The sequence below is a fragment of the Ambystoma mexicanum genome, chromosome 10 (genome assembly GCF_040938575.1).
Source record: "Ambystoma mexicanum isolate Mex_15411 chromosome 10, UKY_AmexF1_1, whole genome shotgun sequence".
Classification (NCBI taxonomy): Eukaryota; Metazoa; Chordata; class Amphibia; order Caudata; family Ambystomatidae; genus Ambystoma; species Ambystoma mexicanum.
In genome coordinates this window covers 127,991,593-128,004,694 of record NC_090932.1, presented here as the reverse complement: position 1 = coordinate 128,004,694, position 13,102 = coordinate 127,991,593, and the positions used below count along the sequence as shown (strand labels likewise).

The 13,102-nt window shown below is 41.5% G+C and overlaps 1 protein-coding gene across 4 annotated transcripts in view; it reads right to left on the bottom strand.

The window, feature by feature from the left end:
• Positions 1-12,768, bottom strand: part of ENTPD4 (ectonucleoside triphosphate diphosphohydrolase 4) — a 491,672-nt gene extending 478,904 nt beyond the window's left edge. For 2 of the 4 annotated variants that reach the window (XM_069617611.1, XM_069617613.1), the window contains exons 1-3: positions 12,374-12,695; positions 1,993-2,088; positions 311-505 (exon numbers count right to left, since the gene is read on the bottom strand). In XM_069617611.1, the coding sequence (XP_069473712.1) occupies positions 311-505; positions 1,993-2,000 (203 nt within the window). In that variant the 5' untranslated portion in view covers positions 2,001-2,088; positions 12,374-12,695. Of the gene's footprint in view, positions 1-310; positions 506-1,992; positions 2,089-12,373 lie in introns of all 4 variants that reach the window. The other 2 variants (XM_069617610.1, XM_069617612.1) reach the window with 2 other exon arrangements.
• Positions 12,769-13,102: the final 334 nt, after the last annotated feature.

Below are 13,102 nucleotides of genomic sequence, written 5' to 3'. Positions count from 1 at the left end.
TCCAATCCAGAAAAAGTTCAAATTTCAAAAGAAGCACTTCCACCCAACAATAAATGTGAGTTTACAAGCCTCTGCACATTCAACACAACTCTTGTTCGTTTTTGAACTAAACAGGTTACATTTTAACAACAGTACAGCTTAGTGAATCTGTGGGCTTTTGCGCTTGTCGCGCATTGTAAAAGTACACTTTTTTTAAACAGACAACTACCATATTTATCATATGCAATTTGTCCTTTTCTAAAAACTCCTAAGAGTGCTGGCGAAAACCCACCCATGGTATCAAAGGATTCCCCTAAAGTCTGTTCCTCACCTGTATCTCCGGTCTCTGTATGATCGCCCGTAATTATTTCTGATTATGAAGACTGAGTAGAACAGCAGAGACACACTGGCAGCGAGAATTCCAATCACAATCATTTGACGCAGGGTAGGGTTGGGCATTCGTGGGCAACCGGATGGTGAAAGACTGAAGTGCCACGAAGCAGGGAACAGGCAGGAGATACTGATCCTGAAACAAACCAGCATTGAGCTGTTCAAACCAAGAACGCAGAATAAAACCAAGCGAAAACTCTCACACCCTTCACAAAATATGTGCAAAAGCCCAGCATATGAGAAAGAGAGCAATGTGGCGGCAAGTACATTCTGGAAAATGTCTGTTGCGCATGATACAGCCTATATTGTGCAACAAACCCATGTTATTGCAGTGCTGCAGATCCAATTGCTTCATGCATATTTTTGAAAACTCTAACACTTTGCTTGCAAAATTCTTCCTCATTTTTGTCTAAACTGAATGGTGTAATTCTCATTAAGCTCTTAGAATTTTCTGAAAACTGATAAATCCGCTACTCCACTCAATAACCTCTACCTATCAACAAAAAAAAAACAAAAAAAAAACACATAACAGCTTCAGTTTTCAAAGAAGGTAATCATTTGTATTTAGACATTTCATTATCTGTGGAGTTGCTTCATTCCAACAGCTAATGATGATGGCGCGACAGAAGATAGCTCTGAAATGTAAAAGCTTTCTTCCCCTTGTCTCTAAAAAGGTGGGAGTGGATTGGATAATGGACACAAACAGGTGCTTGGTCATGCATGTTTTAGAACATGCGTGATTGAGATTAGCCCACTAAGATACTCGAGAAGCCAACATCCTGAAAAACCCGATGAAACAAGTTATGGGGGGAAAGAAGACACGGGATGGTGATTGCCCCGTAATAGCCACATGGGAATCTCCCTGAAAAGATAACTACCCAATCACACATGGTAGACTCCTAAATCCTGTGAACATTAGTTTGGCTGTGCAGCACTGCAATCACCTCATTGCTAGCAAAAAAATGTAAACTGTAGATGTGCTGCTTTAAAATTGCAAAATCTAAAAACTATTATGGAAAAACAGAGATGTGCTTCCGTGCTTTTGTGAATAAAGGACTCAAAAAACATTTTTGAAACAAAAGACATAAAGCAGAATGAATGCCATAAAGGTAGCAAAGACCAAGCCAAAACCGTGACATGCACCTGCTTTGTCGGAGTGGTACAGCATATCTAAAAATACACAATCATTTAGCCCTGCATATCTTCACTAGCCTGATTTTCTTAGCCTAACAAATAGGAAAATGTCCAGACTGCCAAATGCCCATTAAAAAGAACACTTCCTCGTCACAAAAACGCCCGAATTCCTCTGCTGACCTGCATACTTTTTTGATGTTATTGAAAGAACAAACTTCTCCGGGTATTTCCTGCCAGTCAATGTGCCCGATTCATTTTGGCCTATAATTGTAAAATGATCGATTTTTTAAATCCTTTACATACAGCAGGGTTTTGAAATTCACTTTTTAATCCATTGCAAATTATGCATTAAAGACAAGATCATTTTCTCTAAAATCTATGAAAGGATTTTAGTTTATGTATGAATTTATTCTAACAGGAAAGCAGCCCTGAGAACAGCTATTTTGTGTCAACTGAAAACCTAATCTTTTGAAAGGTCAAAACACTTACCTTCCCATTGCTGGGCCTCGAAAATCAGTCGATGCCAAAACACAGCTTCATAGTTTACATAGTTGAATTCACGTCAGAGGCACTGGCCACTTTTCCCTGCGTATCAGAAAGCAAACAGATTAATGTGTAAATGGAAAAAGCATATGGCAGCTGTTCAATTCTGGAAGGCGACATTCCATAATGAATAGGAACCAGAACAGGATTTTAAGATATATGTAAACAACCCTTCAATTGTTCATTCATCTACATGCACTCACTAACTGATTGCAAAAAAATAACATTCTTTAAGAAGACTGATGTTTAAAAATCTCCAATAAATTAAATGCTGAGCACAGGAACCTTGCTAGGTGAAAACTACAAAGGCATAGTGCACAGCTGTCTACCCGACAACTTCAAATGCATACTGACAAACAGAAAAGGAAAAAGGAGGATGAGGAATCCTCAGAGAATCACTACCTAAAGTCTCATCCCAGGTGGCCAGGGGAAGGCAGCCGCTACCATGTCCTAACCCTGCAGGTAGTATTAGCCGGGTGGATCACCTTGGAGTAGAAGGCCCCATTAATCTTCTTCAGCGAGGGAGATTTCTATGGTGCCAGAGCTTGTCGTCAAGAGTAAGATTTCCCTTCACAAAGCTCCCCAAATTGAGGGTAGTGAAACCTTGTGTGATCAACAGGAAAATAATACATGTGGTAATCAGAACATTAACACTGACTTCTGATTAATATAATTCTTCCTTAACTCTGAATCAACCATTAAACCCTCTAGAACCCTTTCCTATGGATCTAGTCAATGAGCAATGTAAATCCAATAAAATGGTATATGGGTATTTGTGGGGTATCTAGGTTGGGAATGCGCTGAGGCTAGACATATATTAGAATACCTGGAACCAATAGTATGATGTTGACAGCCGAGATTAAAGTGGAACTCAAAGGCTACCCTAGCCAATGACAATTATAATAGTACACCAGTTCCACAAGTACGCGCTATTCAATGAGAATACTGAAAAAACAGTTCCAACTTCTATGCAAGACAAACTTATTATTTGACCAATTCAAATTGCCGATTCAAGTGATACGGAGATTGCTGACACATGTTTCGACCTGATAGGTCTTCCTCAAGGCACAGTATCTAATTAAATTTCATGCACCATAAATCAATTGATAATATTCCATGTATCATTACAATAGATCAGTGCCATTTATATATAAACAAAACCCCAAAGTATTCAGAGAGCAACAAGAGTATGCTATAAGAAATTGATTGGTAACCCTACTAAACAAACAGTTCAAGAATTGTCAGATTTAGTACAAAAATGGTATGCTAAAGGCATGTTAACAGACAAGGAAATAACATTTCTTATTAGATATAGAAATATCTATAGAAATATTAGATATATACAGTGATGCCTACAATGTATTTTTTGCCTAAGGTACACAAACACTATGACCACCTTCCTGCGGTTTGTCCCATAATGAGTGGCCTAGGTTGGGCAACGGAAGGCTTGTCACAATATATCGATTCAGCAATTCAAGATTTGGTACCTACACTACCAGCATATTGATTTTGATTATCTCTAGAGCGCTCCAGACAGACTTAACTGTATTCAGGCAGAGATGTTCACTATATACCATCAGGAAGGAATGTGAAAGGTTGCAGACGATCTGTGAACCACCTAGATTATCCGAGTAGGAACGTTTTTAATTTAGCTCTAAATGACTCCATAGTCTGGCATATCCAAATCTCCCTTGGTAGCGGATTCCACAGTTTGGGCCAGAATACTCCAAACCTCCTATCACCCTTGGAGACTAACTTGGTCCGGGGTACACACATCTGCATTTCCCCTCCTGACTGAAGATCTCTTTTGCGGTGATAGCAGCATACTTTAACGGTGGTGAGATACTCAGGAGCCAAATCATTCACACATCTGTACATCAGGTAGGTGACCTTGGACTTAATACGGTCCTTCCACTTTAAGTCAGTGTAAAGATCTGCGTAAGACAGACACATGGTCCCTCTTCCTTAAGTGACCAACCAGCCGGACTGCTGCATTCTGAGCCTTCTGTAATCTATTAATCTGGACTATAGGAGTACCTGCCAGCAGGCTATTGCAGTAATCTAAATGGGAGTTGGTCATTGCCCCTATCACTACTGCTTGGTCTTCCTTGGGGATACATGGCAACACATCTCTCAACATTCGTAGAGAATAACGTACTGCCTTCACTTTGGCCCCCACCTGGGCCTCACTGCCCAGGTTTTCCTGCCGAAGGCACCTGATATTTTTCACTTTCTTTGAATATTGTAATTCCTCGTCCAGGATATGAGGAACCAATGTTTGTCTTTCTCTCGTCAACTTACCCTCTGACCCAAATAAGATCAACTCAGTTTTCGTTGCATTCAATTGCAGCTGATTCCCTGCCATCCATTGTTTGATTTCCTCCATACATTGGTTCATCTTTTCCAGTGTCTCTTCTAGGTTAACAACCTCGACATAGACCTGGGTATCATCGGCGTATGAATGAATCCCTACCCCATGCTTCCTTAATATGTCAAGCACTGGGCGGATGTAGAGATTGAATAACAAAGGCGAAAGAGATGAACCCTGGGAGACTCCACACTTAAACCATAGTATCTCGGAGAGGAAGCCACCCAAAGTGACTTTTTGGCTCCTGTCTTTCAGAAAGGAACCCAACCAGTCCACCACTGGCTTTGATGCCCTCCCGACATTCTCTATTCGCTGCAGCATGATCTGATGGTCCACTGTGTCGAAGGCCGCAGATAGGTCCAACATCAATAATAGTGTAGATTTCCCTCTATCCGCGGCCTCCAACAGGTCATCCTGGACAGCAAACTGGGCTGTCTCCGTCCCACGTTTGGGTCTAAATCCGGATTGTAATACGTCCAGTAGTCCTTTGCTCTCTACAAAGGCCTGGAATTGACCACATACCACTTTTTCTAGTATTTTAGTGGGCCAGCACAAGTTAGCTACTGGGCGATAGTTTTTTAAAACAGTGGGATCCATATTAGCTTTTTTCAAAAGTGGTTTGACGAGTGCTTTGTTCAGGACCTTGGGGACTTGACCCTCCTCAAGTGACTTATTCACAAAAGATGTTATTTAAGGGGGTGATGTCCCCTGCCAGTCATTTCACAGTACATGCCGGCATCGGAAAAGCTAGGTCATTTGTTGGTTTTAATTGGAGAATCAGGGATTGTACTGCTTCCTCGTTTACTAGATGAAACTGGAAGCATTCTTCCTCTTCCTTGTTTTCCCCTCTATCCTTTTCTTCTATAGTTTCCTCCTCATTTTCTGTGGCTCTCACTGTCGCTGTATTTTCCTGACGGTCTATGATCTTTTGTTCAACAAAAATTATTTAACTTGTTAGCTTGTTCCTGGGTGGGCGTAATAGGCATAGCCACGCATGCTGGATTTCTGAATCGAGAAACTACATCGAACAGCGCCCTTGATTGGTTCCCTGCTTGCTCGATTTCTTTGTGTAGAAAGATTGTGAAAGATTCCACTCAAACTCTCCATTTATTACATCAAATCCCTTGGCAACCTCATTTCTATTTGGCAACATTAGATGTGAAATATTTGTATACCCCTATTCAGCATAAACTAGCACTATATACTATTGATTTTTCTTTTAGGAATTATTCTGCCTCACATACCACACACATACAAATGATTAAATCCTTTTTAGAATTTACCCTTAATCACAATCAATTTCTTTTCAACAAACATTATTTTCTTCAGACAAGTGATGTAGCTATCGGTGCAAAGTATGCACCGTCCCTTGCAAATCTTTTTTTTTTGTGGAACTGGTGTACTATCATCATAATTGTCATTGGCTGGGGTAGCCTTTGAGTTCCACTTTAAACGCGGCTGTTAACATCATACTATTGGTTCCAGGTATTCCAGTATATGTCTAGCCTCAGCGCATTCCCAACCTAGATACCCCACAAATACCCATGTACAAGTTTTGCTCTAGGAGGGTGCAGCGGGAGCTACAAATGTACCATTATGGCTGATTATCTACGAACTAGAGAACAAGACCAAGTGGTATGATTTTCTCCACAGGGCAGGGCTAGTAATGCCTTTACAAGTAGGAATATTGTTCCAGACACTTAGAACAGAATATTGTACCACGGGGTTAAGGATTCTTATTTTTCCTTAATTTTGCTAAACCAATTTATGCCTTGCTTTTTATAGAATCTTGGTTGTACATTATTTTATTTTGGAACAACATTAATATTGTTGTTTGGATTGCTTCTATGCTAGCTCACATCCCTGCTGCAGAGTATAGGCTGCCCTCGAACAATACAACCTTAAAGGAGGCAAAGAAGTTATACCTGTCTGGCTGTGCCTGTTTCACCTTTAGGATAGGGCTCATTGATTGTTTAGTAGTACAGGCCTTGCAAATTGTTAAGAATCCCACTAGACCTGCAGGGCCAGTTCCTTAGTTTACATACTCGACCTAAGAGAAATGCACTCGCCCCAAGGTGATTGGTGACAAAATATTTACCTGTGCTTTTTGTAAAATGGTGCATGTTGCCAAAAACTCACTTCATATTTGGTGAAATGCTGTCAAGCATGCACAGTGACAGTTGTATTTGCCATTTACTGCAGACTGTGTTTGCAATAAATGAAAAATAAATTTCTAACATCCCCATACTCGCCAGCAAGGATGAGTATCATGCAAACGGTACTGCCACTTCATAAAAATGACTTGTCAATGCTAGTGGGCTAGTAGATTTTGCAAGCCCTGTAGTTTGGTACTGAGCAAGAGTTGTATCCTTTATTCATCCCTGTACTCCTGCAGAGCAGTAGTCATTTTGTCACAGATGGGTGACTACATAGTTAAAATGCAGTATTTTTGGGATTGAGCTTCAGATATCTGCTCATCATCCGAGCTTGGTTGGGAGGGCGGAGATGGTCAATTCCCGAGGCACAAGATGCCATTTTTAACATCTCTCGTCTACATATAACCACTTGTGTACAGGCACGTTATAAATGCCATGTTATATATCATATCATGTACATGCACTGGAGCAGAAATGGTAAATCAAACTGCCCATCTCATGTGTGCTTGGGCTGAGCGTTGCAAGACACCAGTCATACCACATCGCTGACAGAGCACACTTTAGTCCAGTACACTTAATTCTAAACTATGATAGCATCCTCCATCAAATTCTGCTTTATTGAAAACAGGCCTCCAGATAAGGTGCATACTAAGCCTTTTCATAGTGCAAAGGTCAGGTCACTTGACAGAAACCAGAAGGCTTCTTTTGATTTTTATCTACATGGATAAAAGCCTCTGAAACAGAATGTTTTTCTCTGAAGCCTTTCAAAAAAAAAGAAACTGCACACTATGATAAAGGGAATGGTTTCTTTCCATTCAGCTTCTGCTGTGTTGATGCTCAAGGAGCAAACAGAAGCTCTGTGCATGTTTATTTTCCTAGCATTTTAGGATTGTAAAATTAATAAGATGGAACACTAAGTTGCAATTGAGAATTAATATTTTGTAACAAATTATGCTTCTTTTCCAGTGAAAGCAAACCAGTATTGCACAATTGTATTTTTCAGAGTTCCTGTACTGTGTGCATAATCATGCGGAAGCAGATCATTTTTACACTTATAATTTAATTTACACTCTAATTATAAAAACAGTGTGTAAAATGATGACTATTTACATCCATTCAACCTTGCAGTCGATGGGGTACATTACTATAAATGGTCAGTGGCAGCAGTGTTTGTTCAAGGGTGTGTGATTGTCATTACACCAATCACGTGTTCTAGCCTTTCAAATATTCAAGACTACAATTAAAACAACCAAAACCTGACTCTCCACGAAGTGCAAACACTGTTCAAAAACAAACAAATTAAAAGTTACATTTGTAATTGAAATAGAAACTCAGCAAAACCTGTCCCTCTGATAATCCAGACAGGTATTTAACATACATGGTTCGTCCAACAGCTAGGCACTGATTATTATACCTCAGTCGATACTCAGTTAACCGACCTCTGAAAGATGTTAGCCAATAAGATAGCTCTGCAGGTTGAGCACTTGTTGCTGCGATCTGTAGGTTGCAGGTTCGAATCCCGGCAAGGCAAACTCAGCCTTTCAAGGTCGACAAAAGAGTACCGACTTCGGTTTGGTGATAATTGTGATAAATATGTTCTATGTACAGGGCTTTGCCAAAAGCACTATATAAATAAACATTGGACCATGAGATTAGATATAGAATTTAGCAAGGAGTCCCTGCCTCTCTGCACTGTTGTATCATAACATTGGCATACCATTAAGTAGTAATATAGCTCCAGGAAATTAGGACTTTCATTAAACATCAAAAGGCAATTCTGCTATCGAACCTCAAAACACACAATACAATTCATGTTTGCTTTACTATGTAATTGGCTAGGTTTTTGTGTTTTCAACATTTAAATATATACAGGAGAGATAGAATGGCCAGACCTTAGAGCTGGGGTGCACAACATATGGCCCGCGGGCCATATGCGGCCCGCGGTATTGTGCTTTGCGGCCCCCTGTAGAACTGCAGCCCACTTCAAACAACAGAAAACAAAGCTGGCCGCACTTCATTATGAAAGTCTTTGAAGCCTGACATGTTGCTGGCATAGGCGAGGCGTCCCAGGAGGGGGGTAATTGCCTTTCTAATTGATGGCCTGTTCCCCTCCTCCCAGACCTCCGGCAAAGAACTCTTTTGCAAGGGCCTTAAAGGTGCTCCTTAGCCCAGCCATCATTCGCGCCTAGCAAGCTCCATTTGCACTGCCTGTGTTCTTTCATCTGGCCTGAAAGGGACACCACGGGAAGCAATGGCCATGAATATCACTGGGGTGGGGGCTATCACTGATAAAAGCAGGCTATGTACATGGTGGGCACACTTTAGTTTACCAAATGTGCAACTTAAACTGGTTAAAAAAAAAACAACAAAAGACATTTCCAAACTGAAACATGCTTCTGGAATTTGCATTCATTCGTGTCCTTTGAAATATGTTTATTTTTTTGTCTGACTGTCACAAATACCCTGTTGTTTTTGTCCTTTCCTTTGTGTTTTTTCACAGGATATATTTCTAAAGCTGCTATATGCTTGTCAAGCTGCGTAATCACAAATAAATGCTTCTTTTGCACTGACAGCAGTTATCAGGAAATGAAACTGTACACCACCCATGAACACCCATGGGGGTTCATGGGTGGCAATTTTTGATTTTCACTGCATGAGCAAAAATTCCCCCACCCTCAACCTGAATATAAGCCAGCTACCAGCCCAACATATCCCCTGGTCGCATACATTTTATAGCACTTATTTTTATAAGGAATTGCAAAGTCATAGGATTTGCAGCCAGTTTTAAATATATAACATCTTAGCAACAGTCACTTAACCTGCTGAACTACCCCGGTAGCTTTCTTCTGTAACACCTGTCTATGAGTTCATTAATGTATTCAAAAATCACTATTACCAACAGTGCAGTTCATGTCCATGACTTCAAAGTCAACAGTATTTCATCTCCATCCACACCGACCCTGTGCATACATTCCTTGACGGTGCACCAGTGGCACTTCTCCATTATGGGCAAGGTTGCACCACCCACGGCTCTAGACAGAGAGGAAGGGAGAGGCTGTTCCAGAGTAGGGAGCCAGCCAAGGAAAGAGATCGGCCACCAGCTTGCTGTTTAGCGAAGCGCTTGACACGCAGAGAGTTGGAACTGGAACAGCATAGAGATCTGGAGGGAGAGTATTTGGTGAGAGCCTGTTGTAGACATCGTGGTCCCCAGCCCCAGAAAGCCTTATGGATGATGCAGATGGATTTGAATTTAATCCTTGCAGCAACCAGGAGCCAGTGGAGACATTTTAGGGCTGGAGAGATGTGGTCCCCGGGGTTGAGGCCAAGGATACGTCTTGCAGCTCATTGGATTTTATCCAGTGAGCCATGTAAAAAAGGGGCATTTTGCTTCCCCAACCTTGCATGGCCCATTGGGGATGCTGGCTGATGAACTGCATGTGTGTATGTATGAGGGAGGGGCTCCTGCGCCTCCTACCACATACAAAGGGAGATGGGCTCTTAGTCATCAGCGCTCCAGCTCTTGGGTTCATGTGCACAAACCAGGATGCGCTCTTTGCTTCTTTTTTATGCTACGCAGGAGCTATAGCACTGGGAGGAAACATCAAGACCAGGGCAGAAGGTACATTAATTTAAATTGTGTATGTCATTGTGTGTGCTTGAGTTTTAAAATTATTCCCGGGGTGGAGGGGAGGAAGACCCCCAACACCTCTTGATTGGTTTGGGCTCCCTTGCTACGCTCCATCACACTGGCATATTTGGGGGAAATATTTACACCCCTCCAATTTAGTACACAATTTTATCAACACTAGTGCTATAAAGCATGGTAATAAGCAGTATAGAAAAAAAAACTATGTTGGTTATATTTTCTTTGCATGGCCTGTATACACCACCTTTGTATGATGCTTCAAATAAAAGTATTGTAAAGAGAACATTAATTTATTGCCCCGGTGACAAAGCAATGTTGATAGTGGGTATTGAAGTCTTTTGTGGCAGTACTTCTGAAAGCAGAGGTGTTTTGTGGTGGCGTGTGGAGTCATGTAGTCATTAATATGGGCAGATCACTCATCAGCCATATCTGCACATCTCTTTTTCACCTGCAAGACAGCCAGCTCTGCTAGGTTATTGCTGCTGGGCGTGCAGGGATGATTCTGTTCTCACACTATTGATAACAGGTTGAAGCCCAGGGCCAAATCAGTTTTTCTTCTGGCTTGTTAATAACGTGTACTACAGAATTGAAAGCACAAATAGCAATAAAGACAATAAGTACACCTCAAAATGCCCATTTGTTCCCCCACATACTATAAATGTCTGAGAGGGGGGGTCGTAAATTCACCACGTGCCCCGCCCGGCTACCCCACACAAACAATCTGGCCCCCGGTAGATAGCTTGTAAGGTACATTTGGCCCTCTGGCAAAACTAGTTGTGCACCCCTGCCTTAGAGAAATAATGAAAGGTGTATTATGTCCCAATGCAGAAAGCTGCCGCTTAGTAATGATTTCCATACAGTTTTTTTGCACACGTCGGCTGGAGCCACATATATTTTACTCTCTTGCAAAGGAGAAAAGTAATGTTTACTCTCTTAAAATTACATTTACTCTCAAAGTTTAAAAATAGAGAGTAAAATACTCCCACCTCAAAATCTTATCAGCAGTATTGATTGAAGTGCAGTGAGGTGTCTTACATTAAAAATACAGTATGCAGACCTGTACAACTGCTCTACGAAAACCGTAAGCCTCCTTTTCCCTAAACAGGAACTGCACTGTACTTTGGGCATCACTACAAGTTTTCCAGTATGCTGGCGGTAAATCAGCCAGGATACAGGCAAACTGAAATACTGATACCGGCACTCGGTCCGGAGGTATTACTGCCGGATTACGATTGCTGGTGGCATATCCCCATTCCATGGAGTCCCAATGGACACCATGGGGGATTTTGCCAGTAATACTGGTGATTTTTGCCAGTCAGGTGCTAATTCCAGCACATCACCGGCAAACTTGTAGCTGGCTGGTGCAGAAATGTGCCCGTATACGTTAATACCGGCACATTAATTATGCAGTAGCCAACTTGTAATGAGGCAATTTTAGTGTACTGAAACTCAGTAAATAATGGCAGTTAAAACCAAAGGAACATTGTTAAATTCTGGTGCCAATTTAAGAAGAGACCGAAATACCATTCAGGTTCATAGACTGAATTGCCAAAACATTAAAGCAAGCACTGCAACACTATGCACAACCCAATAGCAATCGGCCCCCTACAGAATTCCATAACTGAAACCAACAAACACTGAGAGATTTTGATCAGGACAGGTCCTGAATGCAAATAAGCATCAGAACACACATTTGGAAATGTTGCCTAAGCTATAACGTTACATATCACTTATCACATATTAAATATCACTCTACAAATAGGGAGTTAAGTCCAGACACAAGCCAAAACTTTGAAATAGCTAAATAATTAACTTAGGCCAAAATCTCAAAGCATACACATCAAAGCAGACCCTGCACATACGAAGCAGACAATAGGAAGTATAGATCAAAGGAGAAAGGATGAGGATGGGGTTTGTGAACATGTCAAACGAAAGCTCTTGTTACTAGGAAACAGTCTAGGAAGGCAACGAAGAACATGTATATATCACGTTACGTTCTCCTTTCAATACAGATCATGTCAACGCGGTATCTTGGAAAACATGACAGTCCTCCAGAGTGTCAACTAGACACTCAGGTCCCTAATACAGTTGTATTATGACTGCTACCTCACAACCTCAATTCTGACAGCCACCCATGCCTCACATTGAGATATACACCTTATCCTCCGCCTGTCCAATTTTTTAACAGCCACATTGTGTTCCGGGATGGCAGTCACTCCTTTCCGCTAAACATACACACTTCTCCACTGTGAAAGTCCTGCCTATCCCAACGGTCCTGCAGGAGCGTATGCCTGCCTCCAACTGACCTCTGGCTGCCCGCCGAGGCGTCGTTTCACTCATGTCTCCGGAGCTGTTGGTGACTGGCCGGGGTCTGTGCGCCGCGGCCAGCACCTGACAGCTCCCGTGACGACACGGCAACGTGTCCCGGTAGCTGGGCGCCAGCCCCGTCACAGCTCCCCTCGCCATGGAAACTGAAAGCGGCTGAGCATGGTAGCTCCTGCCAAAGAGCCTGACGTCACCACCTGACAGCAAACGGCCCGCACGCAATGATTACTTCCTATTGGGATCCATCGGACGTGTTGCATATAATTGAGATGTAATTTAGTGCTTTTTCAGACTGCTCTATTTTAATCGAAATTAGCCATGCCATATGCAGATTCGGATATAGAAGAAATTTATAAAAATTGAAATAATCTAATGTAGCTAAAAATAACGAATCTACTATACCTTACAATTATACATTAAAACTTGTGTTATTCTTTATATTACTTGTTTTTACTAACGTCATACTTACAAGCGATTTTCACTGTAGTACCTGTATGTAGCTCATTTACAATTAATACAAAATGGCTGCCTTGTTTGTAAAAATGCGAAATGAAAACATGG